The sequence below is a fragment of the Enoplosus armatus genome, chromosome 17 (assembly GCF_043641665.1).
Source record: "Enoplosus armatus isolate fEnoArm2 chromosome 17, fEnoArm2.hap1, whole genome shotgun sequence".
Lineage (NCBI taxonomy): Eukaryota > Metazoa > Chordata > Actinopteri > Centrarchiformes > Enoplosidae > Enoplosus > Enoplosus armatus.
The window spans coordinates 7,636,066-7,652,596 of NC_092196.1; the positions used below are offsets into that span (position 1 = coordinate 7,636,066).

General features: G+C 40.6%; 1 protein-coding gene across 1 annotated transcript; it reads right to left on the reverse strand.

The window, feature by feature from the left end:
* Positions 1-248: 248 nt before the first annotated feature.
* On the reverse strand, positions 249-8,815 carry nubp1 (nucleotide binding protein 1 (MinD homolog, E. coli)). The gene is made up of 10 exons (XM_070922792.1): positions 8,778-8,815; positions 7,605-7,709; positions 7,252-7,385; positions 6,180-6,248; positions 5,867-5,899; positions 5,678-5,768; positions 5,404-5,558; positions 3,633-3,743; positions 1,981-2,167; positions 249-1,537 (listed from the first exon to the last, which is right to left on the reverse strand). The coding sequence occupies exons 1-10, from the start codon at positions 8,806-8,808 to the stop codon at positions 1,485-1,487; spliced, it is 969 nt and encodes a 322-aa protein (XP_070778893.1). The 5' UTR covers positions 8,809-8,815; the 3' UTR covers positions 249-1,484.
* Between the last annotated feature and the right edge of the window lie 7,716 nt (positions 8,816-16,531).

Here is a 16,531-nt window from a genome sequence, read left to right on the forward strand (position 1 = left end):
CCTCAGGAATACAACTTGCCTAACAATTGTGCACGCAGTGTACGAGGCTTGACAGGTTAACATCTCCATATAGTCTCAATCAAATGAGAAGTTGAAATTTTATTATGCATTGATGATACTGTGCTTTGCATTTAGATGATTTAGTCTACTGGGTTTAAATCCCACTGATGGTACCAGGGACATGGAGGACCAGTGGATCTACAAACAAGATTCAAGGCTGCAAAATGTCAAAAATAACAATGAAATGGTTAAATGTTGGACACTACTACTTGTTTTACTACGTGATTAGAGATTTAACTTCCCCAAACACCACCTCCTCTACTACAGCACAAAGGGAGTGTCTCTTAAAGGAAATAACAGTGTTCAGTATCACATGATCCACAACAGTCTAATTTAACTCTTTAACATTAAAATGTGATATTATACATTTTTGTTATTGTCAACAAATTCCATTAAAAGAAACAAAAAACAACAATGAATTCATTTAAATATTGCCTTTGTATCCAAAGCCTCATATAGTATCCTCTGTGCTATAGAGCTCCATTGTTGTCAAGAAATGGTTCATCGAGCTACACTGCTGCACTGTTTCCTTGTTATGATGAACAGAGGACTGCCGTTTATATTGAGTAAATGCCACATACACCGTCCTGCTGCTATGAATACTCACTCGAAAACCAAATGTGTGTTAATCCACAGCTGAAAATAGTCCCTGACAAATGCACTATTTACTCCCGTTTGAGTAACGTTTAGTAAAACTACAGTGCCCAGCTGTTGTCGGTAGACGTATATATTCTTGACCCGTTTTTAAAGACTTGTATCTTCAGTATGACCAAATGAGCTTGTTGCTTAGAGGCACATCGAGGCTGTGTAATGCGGACAATATTGAGAAACAAGAGTAACACATTGCTGGTTTTGGTCTTTTCTTGGGATTTGAAGACAACAGCGTAAATAGAACACATCACCAGCTTTATCCCTTAAGATAAACATTTCAAATGGCCTTATATCAATTCTATTAATGAGCCCTCAGTTTATTCAAACGTGTATTTATTTCAGCTCAAGGACAAAAATGTTATATGCTGAGTAAGCCGAGTGGTGGTTTCAAGTTATGTGTTAACAGAATTCATTGCCAATTCTCTTTAGCTTGCAATTTTTTTTAATAAGACCACTCATCATTTTGAAGCAGTAACTATTCACTTAATTACAAGGTGGTACTAGTCCCTATTATATTACAATTAAATGATCATTATTATAATTTTTCATCCTCAAAACCTTTTCTGGGAAAGCTGCAGAATAAACAGCTGCACTGCACTCATTATGTTATAATGAAGATGTTAAGATAATTCTGGCAGGCTTTGGTGAATGTTGGATTGTTTATGGAATTAGCTATGTGTGTTTCTTATTCAGTTGTTAATCATGTCTACCACACTCTCATCATGTGATCTGTCTCAGTGTTCTCATCCAATATGGCTGCCATCCGAGTGGGTTCAGGTGGTGCTCTGCTCCTCTGTCACACGGTTGGAACAGTAGTCCTGAATACCTGGTGGAGGAGAGGAGTGTGACGATGATGACACAAACAGATATACCTCTCTTATTAAAGATCTTTGTGTGTGTGTGCGTGTGTGTGTTTGCTTTCTATTAACTGCAAAATCCCAGTGAACCATCTGTGACACAAACCACCTCAACACTAAACTCATGATGTAAATACAGTTATTTAATTAATTTCAATCTCTCCTTCTTCCCCTTTAGGCGACTGCTTCCCATTTGTAAAGTGATCACTTCTTCTTTCATTACATTTAATCAGGAATTGGAACGTCAAACAAACCATCTAGTCATCAAAAATAACTTCGCTGGAAGCCGGAATATATGTGTGTGTGCGTCTAACTTCCATACACAGGAATGTAGCACAACCCACACAATGATGTGAGAGCTGGCAAAACCGATGCTGGAGATGCTTGCGTATGTATTTCTGTAAACACTCACTCCGTACGATACTCTGGTAGGCTCTGGCAGCAGGAGAGTCGGGTACTTCGTTGAGGAAAGACCTGCCCTCGTCACAGCTTCGCGCTATCCTCGGGTCTAGAGGAACCTTTCCTAACAGCGGTAGATCTAGATCCGCACACATTTGCTCAGCACCCCCGCTGGTGGGAGGGAAGATCTGCGACGTACTCTACAAGAGAGAGCACAAAGAAAAACAGAAGTTATGAATGCATTTTCAGATTCTATGGATCCTAGACAACATAGGATCTGTATTTCGTTACCTTTTTTTTCATGCTGAGAACCACACTAAAACTAAATAAAAATGGATCTTTTAAAATGAGAATAGTATGACGAAATATATTACATTTTTCGTCAACAAATGAAAACTAAATGATTATACGAAAGATAAATGAACTAATTACTGTTTTAATGCAAAGTCTTCTTCAGTGACATGCACGCACAATCACACACTGTAGCTCCTGATTAGTAAAACAATCCTCCGTCGCCCCAAAATATCTCTTGTACAGAAGCTGATTTAGCTGCTTGGCCTGTTGCATTTTGCGTTCAGTAACATTCTGTTTCTGTCAGTAATGTTATCTGACTTCACAGGGTCTTGGATGAAAGAGATGTATGGACTGAATCCATCTACAGTCCACTAAGAAATAGACAAGAAGCAGCAACAAAACAGCTGGGACAAACTACAAAAACATGCAGGCAGCATCCCGACATCATCAGGGTTATTTTCTCAGACTCGTCAAAGCTCCCACTAGAGCCACAGAAGACATTATAAAACAATTTCATACACTGAGAGGTACTCCTCGCAACAAATAAACTGATCTTCATGTGTAAAACTGGAGACATCCCCTTTAGGAGCTGAGTAACTACATCAAAAAGATCTGTAAATGCAACATGTGTCTCTTCCTGTCCGACGGGGAATACAGACTTTCAGTACAAAATGTGTTGCAGGTGGGTGTGATCGGAGTCACCTCAGCAACAGGCAGGAAAGGTTGGAAAATCTGCAGCTGTGGGATTGAAAAATCAGTCCTGTCCCGTCACATCCACCACAGTTCAATTAGTATAATTCAACAACATTTAGAAACTCTTATATATGAAGTGCTCTCTAGGAGGGAGGCTGATCTAGAGGCCTCCCACCAAGAACACCATCTTCGGGGACAGAAATATTGAGAGGAGAAACACCACAGACATAAAGAATGACAGATCTTGGTTGACGTGTGTTTTCATGGTGAGCTGCATGTGGTTGACAAACCTGCGCACTGCATGCTCATTTTGTGGTAGTTGGACAGTCATGTGCATCAACAGTGAACACAAAGCTAAGCCCCCCCGAGGGCTGAGTGCCAGTAGTTACTTTCACACTTCAGTTTTGCTATAACAAATGAAGTGATAGCTTCATGGTTATGTTGGTTCTACCGTGTCTGTGTTCTGCAGTTGTTGCACCAGATTAGATTGTTTTAGACCGATGCACCTGAGCTCTACATAGTTGCTTCATGCAGCTTTAAAAAGAGATGATCAGACCTCTTTTAACACACACACACACACACACACACACACACTGCTAACTGGGATGAAATATGCACATTGTCTGTACGTGTCCGACTGTCTATTTGCATCACTGTGCATGTGCATCTGTCAGTGACCTTGCAGTTAGGACAGACGAAGCCACTCATGTTCTCCACCACGCCGATGATCGGCAGCTTGACCTTCTGACAGAACCGGATCTCCTTTCGCACATCCTGCAACGATACCTCCTAGAGTGAGGGGGGGGGGTAAAGACAGTGGAAAGAGCGAAAGAGAAAGTATTAGCTCAAACAGTTTTCTCTTCCCTCACAACTGCTATCATGGTTCTCTTGAGAAAAACATTTAAACTCCGACAAACTGGGCAGCTCCCACGTGTACTCGTCCCTTGATATGTACCACACTGGCTCCTTTGCTTGGGTAATTCCTACCTTGTGTGTGGTTGGTTTTGGTTAAGTGAGAGCTGAAGGAATGAGGAAGTGAGTCAACTGCTGTCTGACCTCACGGCTCCCGGCCTAATTTAAGTATCAGGAAATGTTTGCTCAGATTAAGTCTTTCACCGAGTACAGTATTTAGTGATTTAGAGACACATAGACACAGACGTTTGTTTTAAGAAACAATGATAATAGCTAACTGCTAATGTTAGCTTAGACGTGACACTGTACATGAACTGGAGTAAAAGCCACGTGTCTGTAAAATGAACACATACGGTTTTTATATTACCTTTAGATTATAGAGAATGTGTACATTAGAAGAGTACAGGATTAATGTCTTCTTTTGCACAATTGTTCTGTATTTTATGTACGTGTTGCTACCATTTTACTGCTTTTATTATACAAACAAATAACTACTAAACTTGCTGCATTAAAACTTTATATGCTGCTATTATGGGTTTGTGATAAAACAGCATCCTCTGTTGGTTACCATATGGTAGTTAAATGACACCCTTGGATTACTTTACTGCCAGTTTTTCTCCTGTGAATAATAATACTATTTTGCAATAAGAAGATATGTTTAGTGGGAACATAATGCCAACATATTTCTTCAATGTCTCAGACAGAACTGTCATATCATGTGTACTGTATCTGTAACGTGTTTTTGGTGGTAATTACAGTGCAGTTAAGTTTAGGCTGATGAAACTCTTTGGTTAAGGTGAAGAAAATATGTTAAATGTTTTCTGGGATACATTGATAATGTGTGCTCCTTTTATTGAGCCAACTGCCCACTTTCATTTTCCAGAATTACCTACCATGACCCCCAACAACGGGTGGTTGCTTACTGAATTTGGAGGCGGGTTAAATTCTAGACACAGTCACAGCAGTAGTGTAGCAAGGGGTTTTCCATTTGAGATAAAACGAGAGCTCACCCTTCGCTTAAAACACTTTCTACAAACCACACTGCATAACAGACAACTGAGGTTGCTCCTCTCTTCTTCGATTGTGGTTTTCTTCTCCTTTCTGTAGGGACGCCACAACATACATCCCAGTGTATTGTTGTGTCGCAAAGAGGCAGAGATACCATGGAGAGTAGTGCAAAGATCCTTGCAAAATGCAAGGCAGTTGTAGCGATGTTGCGTTTTGAGTAAAGGTTGCGATTCTTGCTTTTTAGCCCACTGGCAGCTCTCACTCTCAGTATCAGTCGGTTAATATCGTTGTGGCTTTTAGTGTCACTATCATTATTAGTCTGAACACCAGCTGAACGAACAACTACAGATGGTTGAAATCTGGGAAATGTAGTAAATCACCAACTGAAGTAAAAGTAGTCAAATCAGTGTGGAGTGAAAGTAGACACAGACAATATCTGAGGGTGGAATTTCCCTTTACAGTTACTGTAAATGCTATTAATGTTAGTTACTTCGGTAACTGTCCTTGGTTATATGTCTGAGCGTGCTACCTGTGGTGTGGTGATGATGACGGCTCCATCGACGTGGGTGGAGCTGAGGTACTGGACAATTGACAGGTGTTCATCAGAGGTGCCGGGGGGCGTGTCCACGATGAGGTAATCCAGTTCCCCCCAGTCAACATCCCTCAAAAACTGCTTGATCATGCCTGATTTTAGACCAACACCACACAGGTTATAGTAGTTTGACATGTGTAAAAAGAAAAAACAATTTCTCACACACACACACACACACACACACACACACACACACACACACACAAAATACCATTCTTCTTGGGTCCTCTCCAGATCACAGCATCATCAGGGCTACTGAGCAGGAAGCCAATAGACATGACGGCCAGGTTGTCTTCCACATACTGCAACACACACACACACACGCACATCTCTGATATATGGACTTTCTTCAAAGAATGAATCATTAAAATCTAAAGCAGCACTGTTTGAATTGACTCACCACAGGAGACCAGCCGGAGCCACTCTGGTGAACCTGTGCACAAGAGGACGGATTACAGATCCACTCTGATGTAAAAACTTAACATGATTGATGTAATAGCAAAAATTCCTTGTGTTTCTGATTAAAAAAAAATACAAGGTCTGCATGATCAGAATGAATAGTGTATGTGAAGTACAACTATGAGTAATGTATGTGGGGAGAATCTCAAACTGGGCTACATCCTTTGCAGTGAATTGTGACATTTACTTATTATCATGTGAGATTACGTGAGACTATTACAAAACATTCTTAGTAACAAATGAGTTGAACTCACCTGTTCTCCCTCTAATCCCATCATCCTAGGAATGGACGGACCGCAGATATCTACATCCAGCAGGGCAATCTTAAAAACAGAGAGAGAGAGAGAGACTCTTTAGTCTCCAGTCAGTGTGGTGGAGTCTGTGACTGGCTGAACTGATCTTGAACTTCGGCTCAGTTTTGTAATCCTGTACAAATGTCTGCAACAAGCATTGGTGGTGAGGAGTCTGACCTCTCGACATTTCTTTAAAGTTACACAGAGAATCTCATGGCTGCACGCAACGATGTGAGACTTTACTGTTGGTAATAGGTATAATAATAGGCAATAAGTAAACATTGGGATAGCAGAGAATAAAACTTTGAAAACATACATAAGTAACACAGGTACATTACAGTACAATAATAAGTCTCTCTCCTTACAATCTACTGCAGTCTCAATAATGTGTCAAAGATATTATCTTACATTAAAACTGCAGTTGGAATAGTATGTTTTTCCTGTTGCTCTCCTCAGGTTAGTGGACAGTTCATGAATCTCCCACATTGCTGACAAACTGACCTCATGTCTTCCTTGCAGGTACTGGACATAATGCTGGTGCAATAATTAATACATGGTTGCAATGAAACGACCTCTTCAGTTCGTCAATTAATCAGTAACCCTCATCTTGGCAAAAATAATTTATAGAATGTAATGAATGTAATTACACTAGACACTTGTAACAGTGTTGCCTTCAGAAGATAATACTGAAAGATTTGACAAGGAGAAGGCTACCCTTATGCTGAACTTTCTGACCTTAAACCTCAGTTAAACCACATCTGCAGTGACATAATATCTACACAGCACAGTGTCTTGCTTTACATTTAACCTCAGGTACAGTGTAAACCGCAGCTTCAAAGGGGTTCAGAGACCACATGATTTGTTCCAGAAAACCAGGTTTGTATTCATTTTAAACCTCAAAAGCCAAACTTTGACCCAGAAGAATCACAACATGTCTGAATTCAATCAAATAGTTTGGTAGCCTTAACTGTTTAACTTTTTGAACTACCAGCTGGTGACTTTGTGGTTTATGCAGTGAAAACCAAATGATTACCTCCTTCGTGCTGTCACTTGACAGGGCGTGGGCCAGGTGAGCGCTGAAGGTGCTCTTCCCTACTCCTCCTTTTCCAGACAGCACGAGGACCTTATGTTTGACTGTCGATAGCTTCGCTCCTATCTCTGCGATGGCTGCAGATGAGACAGGGGGAGGAGATGAAGGATAAAGATGGGTTGTTGAGTGAAGCGGCAGCCTGAGACTCTCAAATGAGGCAAGACAAGGGTCCACTGAAATATTGTTTGATTTAAATCAGCCTGACCGTGATGTCACTTGATTAAAACTTCAGTCTACTCATATTAGTTGAACTGGACAGCCTGACTGTATATATCAAGATGTGGTAACAGTCTTACCAGGGTCTGGGGCCTTGGTGGCTCCAGAAGCACACAGTTTCTGGTTGGGACAGCCCTGACATGATGATGACTTTCCTGCTTGCTCACTTGTTGTACCCGGGCAGTCTGAAAGGATTCAACAGATCAGTTATTAGTGCTTCATCTGATCTTCAACTGATCAGAACCCAATGCATGTTCTGGCCCTGGTTCTGGTGGCTGAAGTTAAACTTGAGTTTATGGTTAAATTCTATATAGTTTTAACCTCTTCAACCCCACTGCCTGCTGATGAGACCATCATTTCAAACTCATGCCATGCAGCCACACTTTGATCAAAGCCACAGGACTTTCTTTTCAAGTGGAGATACCAGAGTTTCCAAACATACCAAATATGCCATGCTGAATTTTGGGAAATGTGAATAAAATGTTACACAAAGTGTCCACAATATTTCCATTTGATGGAGTAGTGCAGCCATAATAAACATGAACTCTTGGGTTTAAGTATCCTTCAATTAAGAGATGAATAAGATGATTTCAACTAATTCTATTTGATTAAATGGAGAATTAAAGGTAACTGGATGTTTATGGGACTAAATGTGGTTCTGGGTCGAAGAATATATAATTTCTTATATGAATTATACACGTTCACATTGCAAAACAATTTAACCAAATGTGGTTTGTTATCATTTTCCAGCTGCTTCTGGACGCTGAGGACTGTGTCACAATGACTCAGCGACATTTCAGGTGGTAGCGTTGCAGTTCACCAAACAAATACATTCAGTACTGTTTAAGTTGCCTTGTGTATTTATTGTAACTTATATTGAATCATTTCTGCAATGACATGAAGCCGCTGACGTTTATCTAATGGCTGTGAGAAAAAAAACACTTTAGTAAGTGCGTCACTGAACTTCATGATTAAATAAGCGTTTAGCTTTATTTAAAAAAGACCAAGCGGTACCAGTCCAGATTAATATTTAATACTATTTTAGCTGACTGATACCCTGCCTGGATTTAAAAACCCTGAAAACTAAGAGGAATATTGTACGTACAGTAACAGAGACGTGCTTAACAATACCAGTGAGAGGTTTGTTTAAAAGTCACGGCAACCTTAAAGCAAACTCAATATTCAAGCCAAATCCAGAACCGACTATAATATCTAGAAGGTAAAAGTCCAAAAGAAATGGTTTAAAAACTCACGTTCTGGTGCGTTGTCAGGTACGTCTGCCATGTTTGGATGAGTGTCCTCCCATTAAAGTCCTCCCCCTTCGAAGGTTCCGTTTATGCGCAGCATAGGACTTCGTTCCATGTACAGAGTTTAGCAGGTTTTTAGCTAAACAGTGAACAGTCACAGGCTTGAATTGACATCACTTGTGTGGTCATGCAGCAGCGAAAATGTGCATGTGCATGTATGTATTATAATATTATATATGGTTTGGGTTATTTTTTGGTGTCATATTCAATCAATCTGTTGCATTCATATTATACCAATTAAACGTGGACTGAATTTGTGAATAGAAAACAAACTTAGATAAATACAAACTAAATTTAATTATCTAACAAACACTTTTCTCACACGATTACTGTAGCTGGACCTGACCTTTGACCTCCTATTGGAGAGATATATCAAAAACATTTTCTTATTTTCTTATTTTCATATCATGTTAGAGTCAAACAATGCTATACAATGGTTATGGGTTTCTTCTAATGGCAAAACAAAAACAGTGCATTCATTGACATAATTACACATTTACAAGGTCATACGTTTTATAGGAATTAATCAAACCAAACCACTGTAAGACTGACTTATATTGAGGCAAAAATTTCCCACCACTTTTGATTCTTGATTGATTTAATTCTTGCCAATATTTTTAAGAAACTGCACTTGGCTGGAAAAAACAATGTTACAGTATTCCATGTAGTTTTTAGTGTTACTCAGTATTGTATTTAACACAATTATCATGATTATTAACCTGAATTTGCCGCAGGAAGTTAATTTATTGTCCTAAAACTATTATGCTTACTGGAGCTCATGATGACTAATTGTGTCCACTAGGGCATGCTGTTGATTCACTTATGCTAGCAAAACGTTACAGTCATAAAGACACACACACACACACACACACACACACACACACACATACGCACTCAGAGACACAGGGAGTAGGGGCTTGTATTTAAGTTTCATACAACTTTTTTTAAAGTTGCTGAAATGAATAGATCTTTATTGACATTTCGTGGTTCCATACAGTGCACATTCCTTTAACGGCAAACTATGCTGACCCAAAGTATGTCCTAATGAAGCACAATTTTAACATGACTAATATTTCCACGTTAAAATGTCATTTGAGTGCATAACACATAATAAAAATAAGGTGCAATGGGTAGTAATATCCCCAGCATCAGCAATGCAGTTGATATGAGTAACACCATATTGTGCAAACAATTTATTTATACGACAACTAGACAAAGGCAACTTTCTCCACCTCTCTAACCTTTTCTCACTCTGGGAGCTCATATGACAGGTGTGTATGTGTGTTACATGTATTGTTATGTGGGTCTTTGTAGTCCACAGTTGTTTCTGTTCAAACACATTTAAAGTTTGGGGCCGAGCTGTTTTATTGGCTCTCTGGCATTATGGCATTATAGGAAAAGGTGATTGGTCGACAGAGTATCACTTGTCTGGCTTTGTAATCAAAGAAGAAAGTGGGAGAAGTGTTAACTGCATGTGTGTGTCTGTGTATAATGTGTGTGAATTAAACATCCCTTAATTCTTTACTAGCATGTGCAAGTGCTTTAAGTGTCCTTGTCAGTTTATGTCTACACACACATTTCTGTTTTTTTTACATGGGTAAGTTTGTGTATTTAAGTGCCTGTGTGTGTGTGTGTGTGTGTGTGTGTGTGTGTGTGTGTGTGTGTGTGTGTGTGTGTGTGTGTGTGCCTTCCCCTCCCCCAATTGTTTGCCCTGTCGAGAGTGTGTAATGTGATATTTTCTTTGTGTTGGCCCATCCGTCTCTAACTGACAAACTTATTCACACAAACCACTAAAGCTTTATTCACTGCTCACCACTGCTTTCACATGCATGGCAGGCTGAGAGAGATAAAAATAGACATCAAAACAGAGATAGGGACAGACACTGAGATGAGCAAGGGGTGCGGCACAGAGAGAGAGAGCAAAGACAGGGGTGTCATTAGGTGTGTAATTCATCCCTCGAGGCTACATGAAAGTCTAAGTGGAGAAAAACAACAGTGCAGCTGGAGACTTTAGTTTGGAAGAGTAGTTTGTGAAATGGCTATAATATCCCTCCTCTTTCCCCTTCGCTATTTCTCTTGTGCCTCTCCACACAATTTAATAGAAATGCTGAAAGGTAGAATTAGCTCTTTGAATGGAGAGAGAAGACACTTACAGCTGACATTATCCTGTTTACAATGCTCTGCTGAATGAGTGAGTGAACTCTTATTGAGGCAGTAGTAGTACCCATGTGTACCTACTGTACATGTATATATTAGGTATGTACAATATTTGTAGAATACAGGAAGAAAGCAAAAATGAATGGCCAATACTATGAAAACAAGCCTCTCGCTGTAAAGACACCATGTATGTTTCATATTTTGGGAAATATGCTCATTTGCTTTCTGTCGGAGAGTTAGATGAAAAGATCGATACCACCCTTGTGTTTGTGTGGTAAACATATGAAGCTACCAGCAGCTTAGCTTAGCACATAGACTGGAAACAGGGGGAAACAGCTAGACTGGCCCTGTGCGAAGGTAACAAAATCCTCCTAACAGTACATCTAAAGCTCACTAATTAGCACATTATATCTTGTTTTAATTTGAACAAATACCAAAGTGTTGTGCCGGACTATGTCTTACCTCGGAGCAACAACTTACTCTGCTGGTTGCCTAGCAACTGCTCAGATGTGCAGTTATTTGGTCATAAACCAAAGTATTGGACAAACTGAAACTTTGACTTGATGATGGTGCGAGATGAAGTTGAGGACTCATAAAAGTGATTATTATTCATCCTGAGGGAAAATTTAATGGCAATCCGTCCAATAGTTGAAATATCCATAGGGTCATGTCGCTAGCATAGTAGAATCGTATGTATGTGTATGAGTTATTGAACGTTTGTTGTCCTTAATAAAACAAGAGGTTATGTTATCAACTTTAACTGATTGTGAATTTTGTGTAAGTACATGCAGTTCATTTGAACGATGACATCATCTGTCAAATCTCTGTCAAACTCACACACAATAAATTCAGTTGACTAGATAGTCCATCATGAAGTCAGGCGCATTCTGTCCATTCAGCAAGTGGTCTACACACACACACACACACACACACACACACACTAATAGACTCAGGTCAGATTTTGGTCACAGAGTTACTCAGCACAAAAGTTAAGCCTTGGCTGTACAAGCAGTCATCACACTAGGAACAATGCCACTCTCTCTCTCTCACACACACACGCACACACACACACACACACACACACACACACACACACACACACATACACACACACACACACACACACACACACACCAGCCTTAACATAACTCACACTTTTTCTATCAGGATTAACAGAGGTAGTTGTGTGTGTGTGTGTGTGTGTGTGTGTGTGTGTGTGTGTGTGTGTGTGTGTGTCGAGAGAGAGAGTGTGGCAGGGCAGAGATGTCACACAACTGAAGAGGAAAGAGGAAGTAAGTCGTTTATGGAAAAAAGATGGGTGTGATCTGGACACGCTGCTGTTAATGAACTGCATGTGAAACAAAATGAAGTGCAGTAGGAAACAAAGTGTCTGTAGATTTCATTTCATTTTTTATAAAGATCTTAAAAACAAATCTAAAGTGTTCAATCTTCTCTTTCTTTTTTTATTAGCACAATACAAATTATCACTGAATCTTTGGTGGGTCATTTTAATAGATTCAAGCCTGTAACACAAACTAGCTCAGAGATCCATTGAAACCAAACTGGCATTTAATTTGTTTAAATTCATTTCACTACCATCAAGTGCTGATACAGAATCATGTTCCATACATCACTCAGGTATCTTAGACATGCTACAACTTATTCAGTTTGTCAAAAACTTGTGTTGATTGTGAAGGCAGACATTGTTCTCCTTCTCCATCTCTAGTTTCTGCACGCTTGATATGTAATTACTGTATTTGTGACAGCAGTATGAGTACAGCATGGGGGTACTGGTCTGAATGCACCACCGAGTGTCTCAGTCCTCCAGGTTCACTCCTGCTCTTGTCTAAGGCTCTTGTTCAGACACAAAATTGCCCTCTGGAAAAACAATGCAATATGCTGTGTGCGAGGTAAAGTAACCTGAATGAGCGGTTAGACATATTTGCGCTGCAGTAAAAGTTGATGCAGAGTCAATTTTCTTTGCAGAGCGAACTTGTGTTTTTGAGATTGTCCTGAATTGACAGCATCAGTTTCAGCAAACACTTCAAAACAACATTTGCTTACATTCAAGTGACAAAGGCCTCTAGCGGCTGTCGTAATAATGATACTCGTTCTTCAGGAGCAAAGGAGGAAGTCGGTGACATTATCATAGAGCCTCAAAGACCACAGAGGGAGGACGTTGGGGTGGACGGACAGGACAATGAAACCCTGGACTTTAATATGGACAACCACTGTTTGCTTCTGGTTTGCAACCATTTAACCCAAACCATGAGCCCTCCCTGGCCCTGACCAAGTCGTTTTGGTACGTAAACCTAACCAAACCTTAGCCATAGCGTTATGAGATCGTAACTGCTGTCCTGCCAATAGGGGCGCTAGATCAGAGAACAGTTATATGTGTTGTTCTGGAGCGCAGTTACAAACTTTTTGGTTCAATCTGTAGGAGTTGTTTGGGTGAGCTCTCTACGGCACCCTGTCGTGCCAACAGAGTGGTCTTATTGAAGTAAATGAGTCAGGGTGGCCTTGTGGTTAGAGACACACAAGCAGAATGACAGAATGTCACAGGTTCAGTCCTTTTAACAACTACTTCTGTGTGGTTTGGGTTCCTCCTCCATCGTTCTCCTGCCTCAGATCCTCCCCCCTTCCTTCCATCCTCCCCTTTCCTCCCTCTCTTATGAAATTCTCAGCTGCTATGGTCACGTTGGGTCATCCCCTTGGAGACTATTTTAACTGTTTCAACTGCACCTTGTTGGCCAACAGTCCGGTGTCCCACCACACGATATGTGTGTGTCTGTAGAGAGTGACAAAGATTTTGACATTTGTGTTTGACATTTGAGTTTAATCAACCTGTTTTAAGGGATACTTTTAAAGATCCTGAGAAACAGGAATGCTTGTCACACAGGCCACACCCAACGAAAGTGCAAAGTCAAGCACACCCACACGCATTAAACATGGACTATGCAAAATCATTGCTCACCATCATAAGGGACACATTGTGTAAATGTACGAGCATACATTTTTGTTCGTGCTTTTGTGTGAGTGTTTGTGTGTGGACACTCCCTGAGTGATAACACATGCAAATCTCTATTAGTCAATCATCCAGACCATACGTAAGATTGTTTGTTTTGTGCTTATTTTTCAGAGAAAAGGGTGGAAACATTTCTGGATATGCTTGACAGCATGATCACAGATGATGAAATGCTAAGAAAACAAATAACATTAATAATGATTTCCTCCTAATTTGCAAAGGCCACTTAACTCCCTCTGTTGGAAGGTGCAGAGACAGCTTCATGTTTCCTCTGATAGACATGGGGTCGCCAATATTAGGCTTTAAATGAATAGTTCGACATTTTGGGAGATACACTTACTTGTGGAATACAATACAGTACTATATGCAGTATCTTTACGATACTGTGCAATATCTTGCAGTTGAGCAATAGACAGCAAGTGTACACACACAGAGTCCAAGTGGAGGAGGAATTTCAGACACCTCTTGCAGTTATTGTGGTCAGGCTGCAGCCAAAGGAATCCCAGACATCAACCCTGTCTTCATGCCTCCATCCCCCAGCCTCCGTCTCACCAACTCGAACCACTGACCACATGCACCACCCTGACCAAATTAACCAAACAGCCCGCCCTTTACCCCAAACAACTAAATTCAACCTCAGAATGCTGCCATGGTTGATGAATGTGGACTAACATCTACAACATCTGGCAGATGCTCTTAATCCTGTAAAACACCATCATGTAAAAAAGTCACAATAATCAAATCATCCCGGAGGTTGGTGAATTCTAAGTGGCAGCACTCAACAAACACACACACACACACACACACACACACAGAGGTCAGAGGTCAGTAGAGAGGAGAGGTCGTGTGTTGGCTGATGGGAGGCCGTGAATAACCCCAGAATAACTATTATTATCTCTCTGTCTGGGTTTGTTATGTGCTTGAATTCGACAGTTGGGGGGCAGTTGCGATGACAATGAAAATATCTTTGCTCCAAGGAAGGGAAGCCAGTGTGTCCTTGTGTGTCGGGGGTGTTTATGTAAAGGAAGGAAGATTAGTGAGGCTAGCAGCCTATTTCTGGCCATACAGTGTTAGATAGAAGTGTTTCCCTTCTGCATTCGTGCGCTCACAAACATACGCAGTGGCTTTAAATGCTGAAGGCGGGAGAAAGAGCTACACTGCATTTCCTACCATAGAAATGAAAAAGATCGTGATTGAGACTGAACTCTAACATCAAGGTGACCAATCTTACCTTGATCATAAAACATTTGGTTTAGACTGATTATGTGCGGCCTTGTGTTTGTGTGTTCATCAGCTGAGAGAGAAAGTGGTGATAAACCCTGATGACTGTGTAAATTACAGATCCTTAATGGTGGCCTTCTTATCAGTGCAATACTTGTGCCTGTGGTCATTTCCTTGTTGACTTGTGGGGTTTGGGTGGCTCTGCCCTTTCTGTTTGTGTGTGTGTGCGTTTGCAAGGGATAAAAAACCCCTGATATTGCCGGGCTCCTGACCTAAATCTCACAGTCACTCCCAGTTTTCTTTTCTTTCTCCATTTTCCAGTTTAATGCCAGTGTGCTTCCATCGGCTCCTTCTGCCTCGCATTGTCTCATGTGTCCAGGTGCTTAACCAAATGAATGAAAATCTGGGGATGCAAATGCAATGGAAAGTAGCATGTGTTTGTGTGGATGTCTGTGATCTTTTATTCTTTATCTCTTACACACACACACACACACACACACACACACACACACACACACACACACACACATAACTAACCAGGGTTGGTGGTGGAAAGAGAAGGAGAGGTGTGTAGCTGCAGAATTTCTTTTAATTCTTTCTGTTTGCTCGTTGCAACCTTGTGTCTCCCCCCAGGCTGCTGATGCAAACATGGATGTCAACTTAGTTACTTAGTTAAATAAGACAATTATCTTCTCAATTTTCTTTAAGCACTGTGTCCTTGATGCATGCCATTTTTAGAGCATGTTTCCCGCTTTTCAGCCTCCTTTTTAACAATCCACCCAAGAAGGTAGGTAGACGATAACACTCTTACATGACAACGTGTGACAAACCTTTCATAAACACAGGCAACGTGCTGACCCTCAGCAGAGCACTGATGGCTCTCAGTGCTGTAGTATTTCTGACCCTCCATGCAGCTGTCTGACAACATCAACAGAAAAACTTTTGCCATGACGACGCCCCTATATTTCATGTTTTGTGTTTAAGTGTTTGTCAAAAAGGTTTGGATGATAGCATAAATACATAACTTTTTTTTAAGCTGAAATTGGAGGAAGAAGAGATTTAACTTTTCCTGAGAATGTAAAAAGTTTTCACATTTCTCTGCATCAGTGTGAACACTGCCTGAGCCTCTCCCTCCTGCTACCAGAGGAGAGGAAGGGAGGGAGAAGAGAGGTGTAGAAAACAGTTTGACCGCCAGCATTGTTCCACAATCACATCTTTCTGACTTGGTCACTGTCTCCGTTTCTTTCTCTCTGTGTAATTTTCTGTGTATATTTTCCTCTCCAGTAATATTGCTTCT